Source organism: Colias philodice, chromosome 13 (genome assembly GCF_061535455.1).
Source record: "Colias philodice isolate Cphi_HAF_F1 chromosome 13, ilColPhil1 Martin Lab GWU primary, whole genome shotgun sequence".
Lineage (NCBI taxonomy): Eukaryota > Metazoa > Arthropoda > Insecta > Lepidoptera > Pieridae > Colias > Colias philodice.
Window position 1 is genome coordinate 480889 of NC_143098.1, and position 20930 is coordinate 501818.

Below are 20930 nucleotides of genomic sequence, written 5' to 3' on the forward strand. Positions count from 1 at the left end.
AAATGTTACTATTTTCCCCCATTTTCCAGTCTTTTAGGTGCAGTGTTCCCCCTACCTCGTATAATATACGCGATGTCATCAGACGGGCTGCTGTTCCAATTTATGGGCAGAGTTAGTGAGAAATATCACACGCCGCTTGTTGGTACCGTTGTTGCTGGGCTTTTTACTGGTCAGTATTTATTCATTTAGTTAAAAGATATGTTTAAGTTTAATGTAAACTTTTATTGGTGATATTTTTTGATTTTTATGTAAAAAGGGGTAAATTCTATCAATGGAGACGAAATTTTCGATTACATTTTTACAATTTTTTTCATGAATTAGTATTGACTAATGTTTTTAAAAACTGTACAGTGAAGTCTTTTTACTTTATGAAGAAAAAAAAAAAATAATCCTAACGTGGATTTACTCGTGACCATGTTCGCAGTGAAGTTAAACGTCCGGAAAAATAATGAATAAATCGAGTTTAAAATTCTATTTAAAGTCTTTAATACTATGCATAAATCTACTGTTGATCTAATGAATTAAAGTTAATTATATATGTATGTATGCAGGAACATTAGCGATGATATTCGAGTTGGAGCAGCTCATCCACATGATGTCCATCGGTACGCTGCTCGCTTACTCCATGGTGGCTTCCTGTGTTTTGTTGCTTAGGTAAGAATGTTTGATATTTATTACTATTTGTTTGATATAGAGTTAGTCAGGCAGTTGGTTAGAGTGTAAGGTGGTATAGGATTTGTTGTATGGTATCGGATATTTGTAACTTTTTGTCAAACAAAGACAAATATGAGGGTAGTAATTTTTACAGGTTTTTTTAAGTTCTGTTAAGCTTTGCATAGCTTCTATCGCGGGCCTTGAGCGCGGGGACCGAATCCAGAAATTGCGTAACGAAAAACCTCACGCTCCCCACTCCGACGGGCGCGGAGGTGTGGCTTGAAGGCATAGCATGCAATAGCTTTACCGCGGCAGTTCCCGAGTGCCACACGTCTTTTTTTTCATACGAACTTTTTTGCAATAATTTCTGTTTTCGCTAAAAATAATAAGGCACGCAGTATACAATAAAACAATGGACATGATATTTCAAAATAATTATCTCTCCACTATCCTTGTCTTAATCTTGTGATTGGTTGTTTAAAAAATACGTTAACCAAATTTGGCCCTACGATTTTGGAAGTGAATACGCTGGATTCACTTTTATGTCACTTGGTTCTATTATAATTGTTTTATTCCTTCCCAGATACGAGCGCAGTCAAAGTGTCCACCGCACACCAGAAGCACTAAACTTAAGTGCAAAAGCGTGGTGTCGACAATTGTTCAATTTGGATAATATCACCACGCCGAATAGGCTCAGTTCTGCGTTGGTGGCCGTACTTGTTACACTATATGGTAAGAATAATTTTTTTTTTGTACACCAAAGAATAAAAATGGTCGCGCGGTTTCCGCCCGTTTTGAAGAGTACTTAATAAATAATAAAAAATTTGAGGTAAAAATTTCGCCCCGGCAAGGGGAAGGATGCGGGTTCGAATCCCGCGTCGTGATAAATTTTTTCTAGGCTTAAAAAAATTCTTAAGAAAGATTTATTTATCTCAAATATTTCAAAATCAAAATTTACATTCAAAATTTATTTAATACTGTTACATAATTTCACATTTTCACCCGACTACGACAAAGCAAAAGGAGGGTTATGATTTTGACAGAGTATGTATGTATGTATGTTCATTTAAATCCCTCGTTAAACTGGTTTATTTAACTTTACCTGTGAAACAACTTATTCCCACGAAATTTCCTTTAATACGGGCGAAGCAGCGGGTAATAACTAGTCACTAATACAAACATAATAATATTTTTCTCAGGTGTATGGTGTTTCATAATGATGGGCAGCATCAACTCCCACGGCGACGCTATACTCCGTGGTGAAGTGGGGCCCACAGCCGCGGTGGTGGTGGGTTCGATTCTCGTCGTGAGCACGCTGTACGCGTTGTCAAGGCAACCGGTGTCAGAGAAGAAGTTGGCGTTTTCGGTAAGTTTGTTGTTTTAAGAAAGAAAGAATGAAAACATTTGTTTAATATTGGACATAGCCTCAAATGAATAGTGCGAAAATACAAAAAAAATACTTGTAAGTGATAAATGTGTAGATAATGTATGTAATTAGCGTGGGTTTATTTTTGAAGTGAAACTTCTTTATCGGGGTTGGAAAAAAATTTTGTGTAACATTTTTTCCTTACGCGTGACATTTTTCTGTTACGCGTGATTCGACGTATTTCTGTAAAGTTGCATATTATAGTAAATTATTTTTTGAAAAATAAGGTCATTAAGAAGTTTCACTTCTTACGTGTGTACACTAGTACACGCACACATTTTTATTTTATTTATTTCTGTATTATAAACGTCTAAGATGTTATTTAAGAGCAGTTGGGGCAGTTTTTGGTTCAGTATATTTATTATTTTTAACTAACCGTTTAGAAATATACTGAAAGCAGTACTAGTCATTCGACAATTAGCTCAAATTATTACCCTTATTTTTTGAAAAATTTAATTTATATTACATAAATGTTTTTTGCGTACGAATTGAAAATTTCAGAATCGCAATTTTTTTACCAGTTCGAAGTTTTTGAGTTAAATTGTTACAAACAAACAAATCTTTTTATAATGTTATTATAGATAAATAAATAAATAAACGTGTAGGTCCCCCTGGTGCCGTGGTTGCCGGGTCTCAGCATACTGATCAACGTGTACCTCATGCTGAACCTGGACTACATGACGTGGGTTCGATTCGCGGTCTGGATAGCAGCTGGTGAGTAGCTTATATATTAACTAGCGGTCCGCCCCGGCTTCGCCCGTGGTACCTTCATGTTTAAACTATCCTATCTCTCAAGTTGGATCGAACTGCACATGGTGTGCGAATTTTATTATAATCGGTTAAGTGGTTTTGGAGTCCATTGAGGACAAACATTGTGACACGAGATTTATATATATTAAGATTATGCTTGGAAATTGATTAATATTACTTTAGATTTAAGATAACATCAGCTGACACACTTGTTCCTTTGCTAGTACTGCCTTAAAAAATCAAACATATTCTCGTGTCACAATGTTCGTTCCCATACTCCTCTGAAACGGCTTGACCGATTCTCATGTAATTTTGTGTGCACATCGGGTAAGTTTGAGAATCGGTCAACATCTATTTTTCATACCTCAAAGTGATAAGAGTAAGGCAAAACAATGTTTACTGGGACAGCTAGTCACTTATAAATAACTTGGTTATTTTGCATACTTTAGCGATATTGCAATTTTGTTTCTATAATACTAGTCATGTAATATATGGCAATTTTTTAAGAGGTATATTACTTAGAATAATTACACGTCATTATAAATAAAATGTAATTAGGTCTAGTGTAATGTAAACTTTTTTTGTGCTATATCTTTACAAACGATGACGTTAAACGTTGATGGTAATCATCCTTTTTCAGAGTTATAGTAGAGCCATTTTAATAGGCAACATTTGACAGTTCAACAAAATTCAACAACGTAACCTAGTAACGACGACATAGAATAACATGATATTTCGTTTTGTTAGAACTGCACATTTGCTTAACTTTTTTCAATTACGATTACATATTTATAATAATAATGACCGATACAAGTAATTTTAAGATTTGATTTTACTGATAAACGATTCTCAATATAATAAACAATTTCTGATTTAGAAACGAAGAACTGACGTCGCTACCTTAAACCTTTATTCTTTTTAAATACCAGAGACGTTACTCTAAAAATCGAAATCTGACATCTAGAATCGAATTCATTGATTACTTGTGAATAAAAATCATCATAAATTTATAAATGCGTTGTGTTTTTTTAATTATTTAGATACTTGTCTTATTTTGCTCCTTAAATTTACGAAAGAAAGTATATTACTGGGACAGGGATTCGCCTGATGAACTTATAAATTGACATGTGTTTCAAGTTCGATTGACAAATGTTTCAAGTCCGTATCGATTAATTCACTTTAATCGATGTTTTTAAGCAGGTTACCTCTCTTCGAAGATAAAATTGATAGACGTCAAATGTTGCCTATTAAATTGGATCGACTATAATATACACTTAAATTATAGTTAGATCATTGGTAATTTACGCCACATTAAAAGAATTTATCCATCGCTTTAAACAATTCGGGATAAAGATACTTGTCCATGTTCTTGCCCCACAAGAAGTCCAAATGATTCATCTTGGATCTCTCCAGTACTTTGTACTCTACCACATTGGATAGTTGGATACGTAACGTCGCTACGTCTTCTAAAGGCGAGAATTTATCGTTCTGCCCACATAGCAACACTATTGGCATCGTCACTTTACTCAAATCGTAGTCCGGAGGCATATCCGACCCGTATATTTCTAAGTTCTCTGACGGCCCATAGTCGTACTGCGAGAAACTCCTCCGTCTACTCACTTGAGCGAAATGATAGAAGTTCTTCGATGAAGAACTCTGGGGAAACCGTTTCATCGCCTTATAGTGGAAGACGGGACCGTATTCCTCTATGTCGAAACCCGCTATGGGGAATAACACCCCAAAAGCGCATATAAAATATCCAATGAGAGGCTTCAAACATATCGACTTGATGATTTTGCCACTTGGCGTGTTGCCTAGAACTTCGTATTGGCCTAGTTTTGTTGCCGCACTGTACAACTGCGGGGCAATTTTGATAAAAGTGGACAGCGGTGGTTCCAAATGACTCAAGTATGCGACCGGAGCCATCGCGACTAACGCGTTCACTTTCTCGTTGTATTCGGGCCTCAGGGACCCCATAACGAAAAACATCGAGGTGCCCTGCGAGATTCCTATCGCGTTTAGTTTCTTTTCGCCAGTCTTCTCTAGAACTGTATCGATAAACGCTGGCAGGTCGTAGTAACCGTGTTCGTGGAAAGAGTAATTCCAAAAAGCTTCGGCATCCTTGTCGGGGTCCAGTTTGACGTGGTTTCTCGAGTACGCGTTGCCTCGACAGTCGCCCATCCACAGGTCGTGGCCTAGATCAGCCAAAGTTACGCCCAAGGAATTTTCGCCTCTCGTAAACCAGGATTCCGTGGAGTCTGCCAACGCGTGGATCATGAGAATTGGCCGACCTTTCCCAGGAATATGGTGGATCGTTAAAACGTATCCATCTTCAGTGGTCACCTTGTGTTCTTCCACCTTGTAGCCGTATTTGGCCGCTAGTTCCGTAGTGTTTAATTTCACATCGTCGAATAGGAATCTAGCGTTCCGTTCGGCGCTCGCTGCGTTTACTGTTATTAGCACAGATAAAGTCGCCCATATACTGAGGCACTTAGCGTTCAGGAAATAAATGTGCGTACCCATAGCGTGATACTGATGGCTCAATTAGTACGTAATCATTTATATGCGACGTTAGAACAATAAAATGTCAACGATTTTATAATATGCGACCGATTGAAGGAAAATGTATTCAATTTATTTTAATGAAATTACATTGTAGGGATGGTTTAATTAATATGCCATTGCACCCGCATCGATCTGTATGCAGGAATTTTACAAGGAATTTCCTGTAGAGAAAACTAACTATTTTCTGCGAGTCGTGACGATTTTTTTCTTAAATACTATTTTGATAAAAAAAATTACATACTTACCAAGTATATGGCAAAATATCGTACGATCGTGTGTTGTAAAGACGTCGTATTACTTAATTAAACAACAATTTAACATACTGCCGCTTGGATCAGGTTAACGAGCTAGATAGCGTTGAAATGCGTTTATAATCTTGTGGCTAATTTTCGGCGTTTGAATAAAACTGTACGAACAAATACGCACATATATTTATTTAAGTTAATTATAGATTACATAGCGAATAAAAATCCAATCCAATAAATTCCTTAAATTTATTAAGAAACCTAAAATATAAAAGGGACTTGCACATTTAAGAATATAACTAGACCAATACATACTCAGTATTTTAAAATTGAGTCATCAAAAATATTTTTCCATAATATCGAATATTTGCGGATATAGGTATTCATAATTAGTCCTTCCCCACGTAAGGTCAACATGACTAGTTATTGCCCTCTCTAAAACGGTGTACTTTATGAGGTTTGGTAATGCCTCTCGCAATTTAGCTACATCCGCCAAAGTCGACAGCTTATCATTTTTAGCGCATATCAGCGCTACAGACACTTTGCTCAAATCGAAGTCTGGCGGCAACTCCGTCCCATAATGTTTCAAATTTTCCTCTTTGCCATAATCAAACTGCGAGAAACTATCCCGTGAACTCACTTGTGCATAATGATAAAGATCCTTTAAAGGTGTACTAGCTGGAAACGTTTGGAAGAGTTCATAGTGAAACGAATACTCATATTCTGAAGGGTCAAAACCAACTATTGGGAAAAGGAATCCATCCGCACACGTAGGGTAGCCAATGACTGGCTGCAAACATACAGCACGCAAGGCTTTACCCGTTAAGGAGTCACCGAAAACTTCGTACTGTTTTAGTTTCATCCCCTCTCCGTAGATTATCGGTCCAGCAGCAATGATTGTCGAAAGAGGCTGTGGGACGTTTGTGAGGTATGCTATCGGCGCTAACGCTATAAACGCGTTCACTTTATCATTATACTCAGTTCTCATTGAACCCATCACGAAGAATATTGTTGAACCTTGCGAGTGTCCTATTGCATTCAGCTTCTCATAGCTCGTTTCTTGCAGAACGTAATCAATTAATGCAGGAAGGTCGTAGTAGCCGATTTCAGTGAAGGTGAAGTTCCAAAATTGTTCAGCGTCGTTATCTGGGTCTAAAGACACGTGTCTCCTGGAGTACTTATTGCCTCGACAATCTCCTATCCAAATGTCGTGACCCATTTCTGCAAGTGTTATTCCTAACGACGTGTTGCCTCTTATAAGCCAAGTCTCGCTGGTGTCTGCTATGCCATGCATCAAGAGAATAGGCATGCCTTCGCCAGGGAGATGGTGCAAGGTCAGGATGTATCCATCTTCTGTTGTAACATTATGCTCCTCCGATGGATGGCCGAATTTTGCAGCCATTTCAGGTGAACTGAGTTTAGTATCAGATGTGATATCAGGTATAATATCCTGAATAATACCAGAAATGGTATCAGGAATAATATCAGCAATGATATCCAGAGTGGTCACATTACTTATAACGGCACTTATGATAAACATTTGATAAATGCGTTTGGTTTTCTGGGAGATACATTTTTTGGTAACCATTTTAGTTTTACTACTATAAGAATTAAGATATGTCTACTTTACTTGGCTAGATCGATCAGAAACTATTTCAATTTTGGTTTGTACAGTTGGTTTTATTACGCACTTTTTAGTAGATAATATTATTTAATTAACGTTAAGTACACAAAACTTTTTCTATTATGAATTTAAGTTTGTTTTATTTGATAGTCAAACAAGTATTGTGATGGCGATTAAGTGAGAACGAATAAGATAAATTCACTAAATTGAGTGTTGTATATAAATAAAGAAAACAATTTAAAAAAAATGAACAAAAACTAATTATAATGTTTTAGATAATTATTTTTTTTTCTTTTTTCATTATCTAATTTTAATTGGTTAGCTAGATCGATTTGAGTTCAAAAGAATAGATGTACTCAAAATAAAAAGGTAGCTTATGTAGCTATTTATTATGTGAAAAAGGTATAGTTTTAATAAAAAAGTGCAGCAAACTATAGTCGAGCCAATTAATGACCGTTCCCAATATTCACACTACGGTTATAGATAGACAGCTAATTCCAATAGCTAGTAAGGTTCTATCTATCGTAAGATAGATACGATATTGGGAACGTCCACTATTGGCTGACAGCTGTCAAAACGTTATTGGGACGCTTAAATCGAAAAATTCAAAGAGAAAAATATAACTCTTGTACGAATGCAAAACCGTGGAAATATACCTCTGTCCGTCCGTCTGTAGCCAGGCTGTATCTCAAGAACCGCGATAGTAGGATATTTGAATCAGGGAATACGTATTTCCACTGCCGCTTTTACAACAAATACTAAAAATATGAGTAAAACAAATATTAAAGGAGGCCATATAATAAAGTCGAAACGATTTTATATAAATTTATAAAGAACTAACAAACCCGGCGAACTCCGTTTCGCCACCAGAGACACCTTTTCTTTGTTATAAACCTCACGGAGCCCGAGACCTTTCCACCGAAATCGGTTCGTGCGTTCTGGAGTTATAGCGTCAGGAAGTAAAACCTGACTTATTTTTATATACGTAGATAGAGAAAATTCGATCACGAGGCGGGACTTGAACCCCCATCCTTTCGCGCCATTCCGGGGCGGATGCCTGACCAATTCAGCCACTCGTGACCCGCCAGAGCAATCGAATTTATTCTATTCCTTCAGAGGGTCACACTGCGCGCCATCTATTGGGATGATTAACAACCATCTCAACCAATATGAAACACTTTTCAGTGAATACAATGTTGTAATGATTTTTTTCTATTCTTTATAAATTTATATTTATAAACCATTTGAATGCCATAAAACCAAAATTATCAATTTCAATCGAAACGATTTTTTTCTCGATATTGATAACGGCTACACATAGACATAGAAACGGGATAAATTAAAAAAATATATCAACTATACCACAATAATGCGATTCATAGTGTTCATTTGAAGAAAAAATCATTTATTTGTACGGAACCCGTGTCGTGAGTCCGACTCGCACTTAAACTATTTTTGTTCTATTGATCTAATGTTAATCAAATTCCATGAGTATGTTTACATTATGTCGATGAGCATGTCACCAGCTGTATCGAGTCTGTTATAAATCCAATAAAAAAATATGTTCTTCTATTTTCAAGGTGACTATTACGAGTAGGTGATAGAGATTGTAATGACACAAATAGTTAAAAATTCATTTGTGTACGATTTTACAGTAGAATTCCTATTAAAGAGTCGAATAATGCTACATTTAAATTTTATATAAAACATGTACTACTTCAGAGAGCCGATTATAGGATTAATGAGTATATGAAAGATGAAAAGTTGTTGCGTAAGAACCACTGGACAAGTATCCTACTGTCCTTTAATTTTACAAAATAATGATACCAAAGAGAATTGGCATCATTATTTTGTAAAATTAAAGTGCAATATTGGGCAAGCAACTATGGAGTTTCTTGCCGGTGGTATATGTTAAAAATATGATATGACGATTAAAAAGTGCTTCTAGAACAGGTCTAATTTGATAAAAAAATGTTTGAGTTTATTTTATTAAATTAAATTGGCTCGTGTTTTATTCATGAGAAATTTTAAATAACTAACTATAACATAAATATGTTGTATTTAATTAATCAGTTTCATATTGTTGTGGAAAAAGCTTTATTTTAAACTCCACGATCAGTATTTTTTTAATATGTACACTATTAAAAATATTTTTCGATAATATTAAATATTATCGGATATAAATATTTGTAATTCGTCCTTCCCCATAAAAAATCATTGTGATTACATTTTCTCCTCTCTACCACGGTGTACTGAATAACGTTCGGTAATGCTGGTCGCAGTTTAGCTACATCCTCCAAAGTCGACAGCTTATCATTTTTACCGGATATCAGCGCTACAGGCAATGTCACTTTGCTCAAATCAAAGTCTGGAGGCAGCTCAGTCCCATAGCGTTTCAAATTTTCCTCTTTTCCATAGTCAAAATGCGAGAAACTATCCCGTGAACTCACTTGTGCGTAATGATAAAGATTTTTTACTGGAGTGCTTGCTGGAAATGTTTGGAAGGCTTCGTAGTGAAATGAGTACTCGTATTCTGCAGCGTCATAACCAGTAATTGGGAAAAGTAATCCAAACGCACATGTAGGGTAGCCAATGACTGGCTTCAAACACAGGGAACGTATTGTTTTACCCGATAAAGAGTCACCGAAAACCTCGTACAGACGTAGTTTCATAACTCCATTATAGATAATGGGTGCAGCAGCAATGATTGTCGAAAGAGGCTGTGGGACGTTTGTGAGGTATGCTATCGGCGCTAACGCTATAAACGCGTTCACTTTATCATTATACTCGGGTCTCATTGAACCCATCACGAAGAATATTGTTGTACCTTGCGAGTGTCCTATTGCATTCAGCTTCTCATAGCCCGTTTCTTGCAGAACGTAATCAATTAATGCAGGAAGGTCGTAGTAGCCGATTTCGGTGAAGGTGAAGTTCCAGAACTGTTCAGCGTCGTTATCTGGGTCTAAAGACACATGTCTCCTGGAGTACTTGTCGCCTCGACAATCTCCTATCCAAATGTCGTGTCCCATTTCTGCGAGTGTGATTCCCAACGATGTGTTGCCTCTTAACAGCCAACCCTCGCTGGTGTCTGGTAGACCATGCATCAAGAGAATAGGCATGCCTTTACCAGGGAGATGATGCAAGGCTAACATGTATCCATCTTCTGTTGTAACCACGTGTTCCTCCGCTGGATGACCAAATTTTGCAGCCATTTCCAGAATACTGAGTTTTCCGGTATTTTTTAATATATGAGGAATGATATCCAGAGAAGTCACATTGCTTATAGCGGCATTTATGATAAGCATTTGATAAATAAGTTTCGCTTTCGCGGAAATAAATTTTTCGGTAACCATTTTTGTACCACTGCGATAAGAATAATAAAATGTCTTCTTCTGTGGCAAGAGCGATTCTGAACTGTATTAGTTTTTGTTTTTTTTATTTATTAATTACTTTTATATTTGTGATTCAAAATATTCTATGAAATATTATTTAATACTAAACAATTATTCGATCGTCACATATAGTGATGGCACTAAAATGAAGCAATAGTTAAAAACACGCGTGTTTCATTAATGTGTTTGTTAATGACTTTTTATCTTCATTTCAATTACCTATCCTTAATTAGTTTGGTAATAAAGGATCGATTTAAGTGACATCTAAATTATAAGCGATTCATGAATAATTCGTAAAAATAAAAACATAAATTTACTAACAATAAATAACTTATATAACTTGATACATTTTCTATTTTTATCGTCAAAATGGCACTATAGTTTAGCGAGATTGGCCATATTGACAACATTAGCCGTTCAGGTTACTAACCCACAACATTATCTTTATAAATTTATATTATTTTAATTTTTTATCATTTGTCCAAGATTAAATTAAATTTCTGTAGTAGTAAAACAACAACAGATGGCGTTGTATATGAATACACAAATATATTCATAGTATTAAATTAAAAACTAATATTCAATGTGTATTTGTTCAGAGAACTTCTGTGATAAAAAAATATATGCAAAATAGGAATGTTATCTATGAGCTATATCTATACAAATATTATAAAGAGGAAAGGTTTGATTTTTTGTTTGTTTGTTTGTTTGTATGAATTGAATAGGCTCCGAAACTACTTGGCAGATTTGAAAAATTCTTTCACTGTTGGAAAGCTACATCATTTCTGAGTGACATAGGCTAGGTTTTATCCCGGAAATCCCACGGGAACGGGAACTATGCGGGTTTTTTTTTGAAAACGCGGGCGAAGCCGCAGGCGGAAAGCTAGTCTGAAAATAATTAAGTTTTTTCGCACTGAAATTTCTAATGTGTATTACAGAACGTATGTGTCGGATGACTATTTCCAAAACACGATTGGAAAAATTTTGCTTGATAAAAAAAATCCTGAAGTTACCTCTAAAATACCATGTAAATGCTCATTGCAACCGTATTTTACCACAATAAGTCATACAAAATCAAATACATAGGTACCTTCACATTACCTTCTCGATTTCGTGATTGTTATAGATTTAGAAAATACTAAATATTTTCATTCACTTTTTGATAAAAATGTGAATGGCGCTTACGATTTTTAGTTTCAAACACGTTGATTCCATACTAAACGCGGACCCCCTCACCCCTCACCTAAGGCGCGAATAGCTGAATTTTCGCTGACCGCCTAACCCCTCATAAGGCACACGGGGCTTACCGTGACCCCTTAAACCAGTTCTAATTGCAGTGTAGCAAGATCTGATCTTCATGATACGTTATAGTAATTGAAGGCAGTGGAGATGATGTCGGAGGCGAATAGGGAGCCACTTGAGGCGTCTGCGATAGATAGAGACTGGTCGAATTTGCGAAAGCCGAATACAAAACGAATTAAAAGAGAGGTCCACGATCAGTATTTTTTAATACATCAATAAAAATATTTTTCGATAATATTAAATATTAACGGATATAAATATTTGTAATTCGTTCTGCCCCATATAAAATCATTGTGATTACATTTTCTTCTCTCTACCACGGAGTACTGAATAACGTTTGGTAATGCTGGTCGCAGTTTAGCTACATCCTCTAAAGTCGACACCTTATCATTTTTACCGGATATCAGCGCTACAGGCAATGACACTTTGCTCAAATCGAAGTCTGGAGGCAACTCAGTCCCATAGCGTTTCAAATTTTCCTCTTTTCCATAATCAAAATGCGAGAAACTATCCCGTGATCTCACTTGTGCGTAATGATAAAGATTCTTTACTGAAATGCTTGCTGGAAATGTTTGGAAGGCTTCGTAGTGAAATGAGTACTCGTATTCTGCAGCGTCGTAACCATTTATTGGGAAAAGTAATCCAAACGCACATGTAGAGTAGCCAATGACTGGCTTCAAACACAGGGAACGTATTGTTTTACCCGATAAAGAGTCACCGAAAACCTCGTACTGACGTAGTTTCATAGCTCCATTATAGAAAATGGGTGCAGCAGCAATGAGCGTCGAAAGAGGTGGTGGAATATTTGTGAGATATACTATCGGTGCTAAGGCAATTAAAGCGTTCACTTTATCATTATACTCGGTTCTCATTGAACCCAACACGAAGAATATTGTTGAACCTTGCGAGTGTCCTATTGCATTCAGCTTCTCATAGCCCGTTTCTTGCAGAACGTAATCAATTAATGCAGGAAGGTCGTAGTAGCCGATTTCGGTGAAGGTGAAGTTCCAGAACTGTTCAGCGTCGTTATCTGGGTCTAAAGACACGTGTCTCCTGGAGTACTTGTTGCCTCGACAATCTCCTATCCAAATGTCGTGTCCCATTTCTGCGAGTGTGATTCCCAAAGATGTGTTGCCTCTTATCAGCCAATCCTCGCTGGTGTCTGGTAGACCATGCATGAAGAGAATAGGCATACCTTTACCAGGGAGATGATGCAAGGCTAGCATGTATCCATCTTCTGTTGTAACCACGTGTTCCTCCGATGGATGGCCGAATTTTGCAGCCATTTCAGGTGAACTGAGTTTTCCGGTATTTGTTAATATACGAGGAATGATATCCTGAGTGGTCACATTGCTTATAGCAGCGTATATAATAAGCATTTGATAAATACGTTTCGTTTTCTCGGAAATACTTTTTTTGGTAACCATTTTTGTTCCACTGCGATAAGAATAATAATAATATGTCTTCTTCTATGGCAAGATCGATCCGAAACTGTATAAATTTTTTGTTTGTTTTATTTATTAATTACTTTTGTATTTGTGATCTTAATATCGTTATCCAAAGTATACTATTAAAATTTTACTATACCACACAATTATTCGATCTTTAACATAAATTATTCGATCTTTAACATATATAGTGATGGCACTAAAATGAAGCAATAGTTAAAAACACGCGTGTAACATTAATGTGTTTGATAATGACTACATAATTATATTCATTTTTAATTAGTTTAATTAGTTTAGTCGATTTTAGTAACATCTAAATTATAAGCGATTCATGAATAATCCGTAAAAATATATAAATTAACTAACAATATGTAAATCTATACAAATATTATAAAGAGGAAAGGTTTGTATGTATGTATGTATATATGGTTTTCATGCATAAACTACTGGACCGATTTTGATGAAATTTGGCACAGATAATCTTTAGACCCTGAGAAAGAACACAAAAATAATATTCATAGTATTAAATTAAAAACTAATATTAAATTTGTATTTGTTCAGAGAACTTCTGTGATTAAAAAATATATGGAAAATGGAAAGATATGGAGGATATCGCTTAAGGCACACGGGGCATACCGTGACCTCGTTCTAATTGCAGTGTAGCAAGATCTGTCTTCGTCATACACTGGGATTTGTATTGCTTTAAGAACTAATTTTTATCCCACAAGGACAGTTCTGGTAAAAAATCCTCGCAAGGAAGTGCTTTATCGAGCAGGGAAACAATAAAAGTCAATTCTCGTATCATTATGTGGGGTTTGGGGCAGAATACATCTGTCGCAGTAATCAATTGCGTCCACAGGCGTAGTTAAAACGTACATGCAGCCTGAACAAAGTATTAATGCATTATTTAAAATGGTATTAAAATTTGAAATGACGCCTACAAAAAATAATAATGTATATCGCTCAAGCGGTATTGGTAGGGTTTGGTCACTGGGACAGTTATAATCATTTTAATCCTAAGTGAACAGCTTACTTAACACAAATTCCAGTATTATCTCAAATATTTAAAGGAATTTCACATTTTAAAAGAAAATTAGACAAAGACATGCATAAGAGTCATTTTTTTAATATGTCATTAAAAATATTTATCCATAACCTCGAATAATGTCGGATATAAGTATTTGTAATTTGTTTTTCCCCACGGGAAGTCAATGTGATTAGCTTTTTCCCTCTCTAACTCGGTGTACTGAATAACGTTTGGTAATGCTGGTCGCAGTTTAGCTACATCCGCCAAAGTCGACAGCTTATCATTTTTAGCACATATCAGCGCTACAGGCATCGTCACTTTGCTCAAATCGAAGTCTGGAGGCAACTCCGTACCATAGCGTTTCAAATTTTCCGTTTTTCCATAGTCAAACTGCGAGAAACTATCCCGTGAACTCACTTGTGAAAAATGATAAAGACCCTTTAAAGGTGTACTTGCAGGATACGTTTGGAAATTTTTATAGTGGAATGAAGACTCGTATTCTGAAGCGTCATAACCAGCCCCTGGGAAGACAAATCCGTACGCGCACGTAATGTAGCCACTTGGCTGCAAACATATAAAGCGTATGAGTTTACCTGTTTGAGAGTCACCGAATACCTCGTACTGATGTAGTTTCATCCCCTCTCCGTAGATTATCGGTCCAGCAGCAATGATTGTCGAAAGAGGCTGTGGGACGTTTGTGAGGTATGCTATCGGCGCTAACGCTATAAACGCGTTCACTTTATCATTATACTCGGTTCTCATTGAACCCATCACGAAGAATATTGTTGTACCTTGCGAGTGTCCTATTGCATTCAGCTTCTCATAGCCCGTTTCTTGCAGAACGTAATCAATTAATGCAGGAAGGTCGTAGTTACCGATTTCGGTAAAGGTGAAGTTCCAAAATTGTTCAGCGTCGTTATCTGGGTCTAAAGACACATGTCTCCTGGAGTACTTGTTGCCTCGACAATCTCCTATCCAAATGTCGTGGCCCATTTCTGCAAGCGTAATTCCTAACGACGTGTTGCCTCTTATAAGCCAAGTCTCGCTGGTGTCTGCTATGCCATGCATCAAGAGAATAGGCATGCCTTCGCCAGGGAGATGGTGCAAGGCCAGGATGTATCCATCTTCTGTTGTAACATTATGCTCCTCCGATGGATGGCCGAATTTTGCAGCCATTTCAGGTGAACTGAGTTTAGTATCAGATGTTTTATCAGGTATAATATCATGAATAATATCAGTAATGGTATCAGGAATAATATCAGGAATGATATCCAGAGTGGTCACATTACTTATAACAGCGCTTATGATAAATATTTGATAAATGCGTTTGGTTTTCTCTGATCTACATTTTTCGGTAACCATTGTTATTTGCTTCTGCATTCGGCTTTGTCTATGTCTTACAGTGTCTTCTCGAATGGTAAGATCGATCTTAAACTGAATCGAATTTGGTTTGAACAGTTGGTTTTATATCGTTCTTCTTTAATTGAGATTTACATATCATTGCACAAAACATTTTATAAATAATAATCATTTGACACTTATGCAAATATACAGTGTGTCCGGACATGACATACCGATATTTGAAGGGGCTATTCTCCAGGTATTTTTATCGACAATTCAACCCCTCTACAGTCCCCTACCTCACCCCCCTCAAAATGGTTTTCGAATTTTTTAAAGTATGTTTCATCACTCTTATCAATTAAATTTGTTTAGTGGTCCCTAGAATAACTTGTTATTGTTCAAATAAAACCAAATTTAGTATTTTGTGACACTCACTTTCGAAGTTATTACAATTTTCATAAATTCACTATCCGAATTGATAGGTTTGCCATTTTGAGGGGGGTGAGGTAGGGGACTGTAGAGGGGTTGAATTGTCGATAAAAATACCTGGAGAATAGCCCCTTCAAATATCGGTATGTCATGTCCGGACACACTGTAGTGATAACACTGAAGTGTTATTAAAAAAAACTGAAACTAAAAATGGTATTATAATTAATTTTTTCCTTATTTTAATTTCCTATGTTTAATTGTTTTTGGTGTTGAGGGACATGAAGGCTAGATTGATATTACTAACATATATAAAGATATACGATGGTGGTTATCTTTACCTAAAGTCAAAATGGCGGTTTGGTTTTGAGAAAGATCTATTGGGCGTATATCGTTGTAAGAAACAAACACATTACATATTTTACCATTTTACACCAGGGTAGATCCCTTTAAAAATAATAAAAAGTGCAAAAAAATTGCAGTAGGATGAAACCCATTACAAAAGGAGGAAAATATGATAAAAATGTAAGGAAAAATAAATTACGGTCAATCCGAGTTCGGGAAGTGGGAGGGGGGAGCTTTTAAGAGAAAAAAATGGTCTCTCTCGATTTCTGACAAAACTACAAGTCCTACGGAAAAACGTTCAATGGCAAAGTTGAGATCTACAACTAAGAAAAAGATCTACAACTTTTGTATTTGCAATTTTTTCACATAACCTCAAAATTTAGGTGAAAAATTCAAAAAACCAATTTTTGGTTTTTTTTGTTGAAAAATTTGGAAGTAGATAAAAACCAATTTTTATCTACTTCCAAATTTTTTTTTCTACGAAATTTGGTGGAAACTTACTTTATTATGTCCCAAATACACTGTAATTTAATTGATTGAAAATATTTATTTTTTCGCCTTATTTTGAATTAATACCAAAAAAAACAACTTAATTTTCAATCGAAAACTCACCCGTCAAAATATCAGCGTTTTTCAAAAACTTGGGAAGCCTTTTGTTCATTGAAATCTCTACTTTCATATGGTGTAAAAAAAATAAACATTACCATAGTAAATGTTCTCAGGATATGCATACAAACAGTGTGATAATGAGCTTTTACTAAATCAGGCACACTTCTCGAACTATGTATGCAGTAGTCATCGACGAATAGGTTTATCGATTATTGTATTACTTTATTTTAAAAGCCTTTCTTTCGTAACCATTATTTTTCAGTCGTTTCAAGCGGACGAAGTCAAAGGCGGATGCTAGTCTATAAAAATAAAAATATACACTCAAAACTAATAATGAGTTTTCACAATTGTTATGCTAATATAAAATTTCAGTATTGACTTTTTTTTCAGTATTACTTGTAGCAAATTATAAAATTCAATTCCATAAGAATATTAACTATTATGTGTCGTTAATGAGCGTGTCACCAACTGTAGCGAGTTGAATTGAGTCTAAATTCAACACTAGGTTGTATAAAATATAATAAGTTGTTAAAATAGAATTTTCCTCTTGTTTCATACACACATAGCATAATTTATTAATATGAGATAGACTACCTATAACAACAACCCATAAACGACTTTGCAAAATGTATTCCAAGTTTGGAAAATTTTTTATGATTATGATTTTTAGAAATGAATATATGGTATTTGTTTTCTGTAAGTTAAAAGCGGTCGTTATTAAATTAAATGACTAATTAATACGTTTGTTTACGATAAAAAAAATATCTTAACGGTACTTTATTTTTTTGTTATTATATTTATTTCTTACTGTTTATTTATTGTTACAAAACTACTTTTATTTTATTAAGTTTAATTCAGTTTTTAAAGTGAAACTTTTATTACATCGTCTCAAACTTTTTGGTCTGTGTAGCGCATGTCGCGTGTATCGCGGCTGCCGAGTAGGTATACCTACTCGGCAGCCGACCGACACGCGACATGCGCTACACAAAGCAGTGTTCGGAACCGTTCGAACAGTTTCACTTTTACCGTGGTTTCATAAAACCACACAACATTTTTTTTTCATCATAACAATATGTTTACGCTTTTAATATGTAACTACTGACTTAAAATTGCGAACAGTACTTTAAAGACTAAGTATATTGTTAATTGCTAGAATATTACATTTTGAGTAATATTTATTAATTATAATTATTACATATTAGAATTAAAAAAAGTGTTGCTCGAGATTTCAGCTATTTCAAATTTTATAAACTCTTTAATATTTTTATGGATAGGTACAGGAAAACTTGTTTAGAATGTAAAAAATATATGGGAACAACGTTTCCTTTGTTCCCTTCCCCCAAGTGAAGTCCAAATGACTGAATCTCTTGCGCGGATGCACGATGTAGTCCACCACGTTGGGGAGGCGGCTCCTCAGCAAGTTTACATTCTTCAGACTGGACAGTTTGTCATTCTGACCAGCCACCAACACGAACCTCATTGTCACCCTACTGAGATTGTATTCGGGAGGGTCACTCGCATTGTAAACCTTGGAATTGTCCCCGATGTAATCGAACCGTTGGAACCTCCTCCTAATCCCGATTTGAAAGTAATGTAGAACCACTTTCCTCGAGATACCGGCGGGAAAATACTTGCTTGCCATTTGAGTGAAATCTGAATTTATCTCTGTATTGTCACTCGCTCCGGTTATATGGAAAAGTAGTGATTTATAGCAGACGTTATACGAGGTGGCGGGGTCCATGCAGAGCAGCTTCATGAAGTATCCGGGAGGTGTCGATCTACTGAACAGCTCGTGGATATGCGATTCTACTAATATAGTATTTATGTTGTTGGCATTTTCTGATAGCCATGCGAGCGGTTCCTGGAGATCGTGCATGTAGCAAACGGGAGCGAGCGCGATCATCACGTTAATTTTACCATTGTACTGTGGCTTTCTGGAGCCAAGAATGTAAAAGATGGTGTTGCCCATCGAATGACCTATGGCGTTCAGCCGCTTGGCGCCCGTTACAGATAATATTTTGTCAATGATCGCCGCCAAATCGATTGTTCCCAAATCGTCCAAATTATAGTCCCAAAACGCTGGGTCCTTGTCTGGATCGAAGTATACGTGTTTGCGTGACAGCGTGTTTCCTCTAATGTTGGATAACCAAACGTCGTACTTAGCGTTCGCAAGGCTGATGCCCAAAGAGTTGTTCCCTCTTATAATCCAAGTCATGGACGAATCGAGTATACCGTGCTGGAGGAGTACAGGTGTACTACGTGACCCGGGCAAGCGGAAAAGAGTGAGAATGTATCCGTCGATCGTCTTTATTTCATAGACCTCGGGGTTGTGCCCGTATTTCTTCGCAAGTCTTTCGAAACTCAATCTCGCGAATTCGTACTCTCCATACCCATTCACCGAAATCATTGCGACTGCTAAATTTGTCAATAAACAGAAGAAACTGCGCATTTTAATTCATGCGCTTGGTATTGTAGGAGTAAACACGTATTTAGTTATTTATTTATTAAACTAAAATAATAAAGTTCGAACACTAGCACACCTTTATAAGAGGAATTTAAAAAATAAACCATATAATATTCGAGAAACGGCTCAAGGTTATAGTTACAGTATTGAAAGTGTTATTATTTTAAAGTAACATTTGCCTGTGGCATCACTTAACATTTGATTTGAGAAGTAAATTAAATTCTAGCTGTATCCCCTTAAATCGGAAATAATTATATGTTAGTTTTTCGAAAGGAAAACATTTGTACAATCACGGAAGTTATTAATTTAGGTTCTACTTCTTCCCTAGTCGGTCTTTATAGATAAGGAGGATGGTTTAGATTGTGAGACAGTTCCTCATAGAAAGACTTTTTAATTAAATATCCAGGTACAATAATATGTTTTTGTTTTTCTGAATAGTGGAATTACCAAGGAATTGCGGTTGATTAGAATGGGAAAACAATAGCTATGACATTACCTTATTGAGATATGGCTAAATAATGTAGGAATTGATCGCTTTTAAAACCATTAAAAAGCCTTTATCTTTTTAATTTTTCGAAAGTGAAAACGTGTAAATTTTTAAACAGTTTCTATATTGACGTAGTTTACAAAATAAATGCGTAAATGCTTTGATTAAAATTTGTTCTAAGCGACTCTACAAATAATAATTTTATTTATTTATTTTTATAAGCAGTTTTTTTTTATTTACTTGCCATTTTTGTGTGTGAGGCGTTAGTGCTACTAACCAAAAAGAGAATCGCAAAATTCATTATTGAAACTAGTTTCAGATCAGTTTTAAATATATTATTGAGTTTCTTGGCTATTTTCCATTGTATGTATTGCAATGTAAATAAAAACAAGACTTTAGTAGCACAAACTTGAAGGTTCAATTAAATTTTGTATTATTTTTAATAAGAATCAGGTTCAGGTTGTTTATAAATAATTGTACGATCTTGAACTTGAAAATGCCAACAAGGGCACGTTTCAGCGGATGGCTTGGGAAACAAAAGCTATAAGAGAAAAAGAAGAAATATTTATTAATGTGCATAAACTCATACAAAACACTTGATAAGGCATTAAATGAGTAAAAATAAAAATAATATATGTACTTCGTACTTTGGATTTCAACTAGTTGACTCTCATGCAAGAATACCTAATAGCTTAGATTGTGTTAGAATCAAAGTCTACTGCTGCAGTACAGTATCTAGTACCAGCAAACTAACAAAAACCTGTATGAAATAATTCCTACATGAATTATAGCCACGGCATAATATTAACATTATTAACCATTTCA

General features: G+C 35.7%; 7 protein-coding genes across 7 annotated transcripts in view; 1 reads left to right on the plus strand and 6 right to left on the minus strand.

The window, feature by feature from the left end:
- The window catches only part of LOC149483146 (cationic amino acid transporter 2-like), a 36837-nt gene that overhangs the window by 14580 nt on the left and 1327 nt on the right, over positions 1–20930 (plus strand). The window contains exons 9-13 of the mRNA XM_089702147.1: positions 30–169; positions 552–654; positions 1238–1386; positions 1854–2020; positions 2686–2794. Coding sequence (XP_089558273.1) covers positions 30–169; positions 552–654; positions 1238–1386; positions 1854–2020; positions 2686–2794 — 668 coding nt within the window. The remainder of the gene's footprint in view (positions 1–29; positions 170–551; positions 655–1237; positions 1387–1853; positions 2021–2685; positions 2795–20930) is intronic.
- Positions 4101–5353, minus strand: LOC149483147 (lipase 1-like). The gene has a single exon (XM_089702875.1). The coding sequence runs from the start codon at positions 5351–5353 to the stop codon at positions 4142–4144; it is 1212 nt and encodes a 403-aa protein (XP_089559001.1). The 3' UTR covers positions 4101–4141.
- Positions 5825–7299, minus strand: LOC149483148 (lipase 1-like). Its single transcript, XM_089702923.1, has one exon. The coding sequence runs from the start codon at positions 7226–7228 to the stop codon at positions 5978–5980; it is 1251 nt and encodes a 416-aa protein (XP_089559049.1). The 5' UTR covers positions 7229–7299; the 3' UTR covers positions 5825–5977.
- Positions 9307–10808, minus strand: LOC149483149 (lipase 1-like). Its single transcript, XM_089702925.1, has one exon. The coding sequence runs from the start codon at positions 10615–10617 to the stop codon at positions 9406–9408; it is 1212 nt and encodes a 403-aa protein (XP_089559051.1). The 5' UTR covers positions 10618–10808; the 3' UTR covers positions 9307–9405.
- LOC149483150 (lipase 1-like) lies at positions 12171–13452 on the minus strand. Its single transcript, XM_089702956.1, has one exon. The coding sequence runs from the start codon at positions 13383–13385 to the stop codon at positions 12171–12173; it is 1215 nt and encodes a 404-aa protein (XP_089559082.1). The 5' UTR covers positions 13386–13452.
- Positions 14542–15795, minus strand: LOC149483151 (lipase 1-like). The gene has a single exon (XM_089703005.1). It carries the CDS (start codon positions 15793–15795, stop codon positions 14542–14544), a length of 1254 nt encoding a protein of 417 aa, XP_089559131.1.
- Positions 18419–19710, minus strand: LOC149483152 (lipase 1-like). The gene has a single exon (XM_089702876.1). It carries the CDS (start codon positions 19601–19603, stop codon positions 18419–18421), a length of 1185 nt encoding a protein of 394 aa, XP_089559002.1. The 5' UTR covers positions 19604–19710.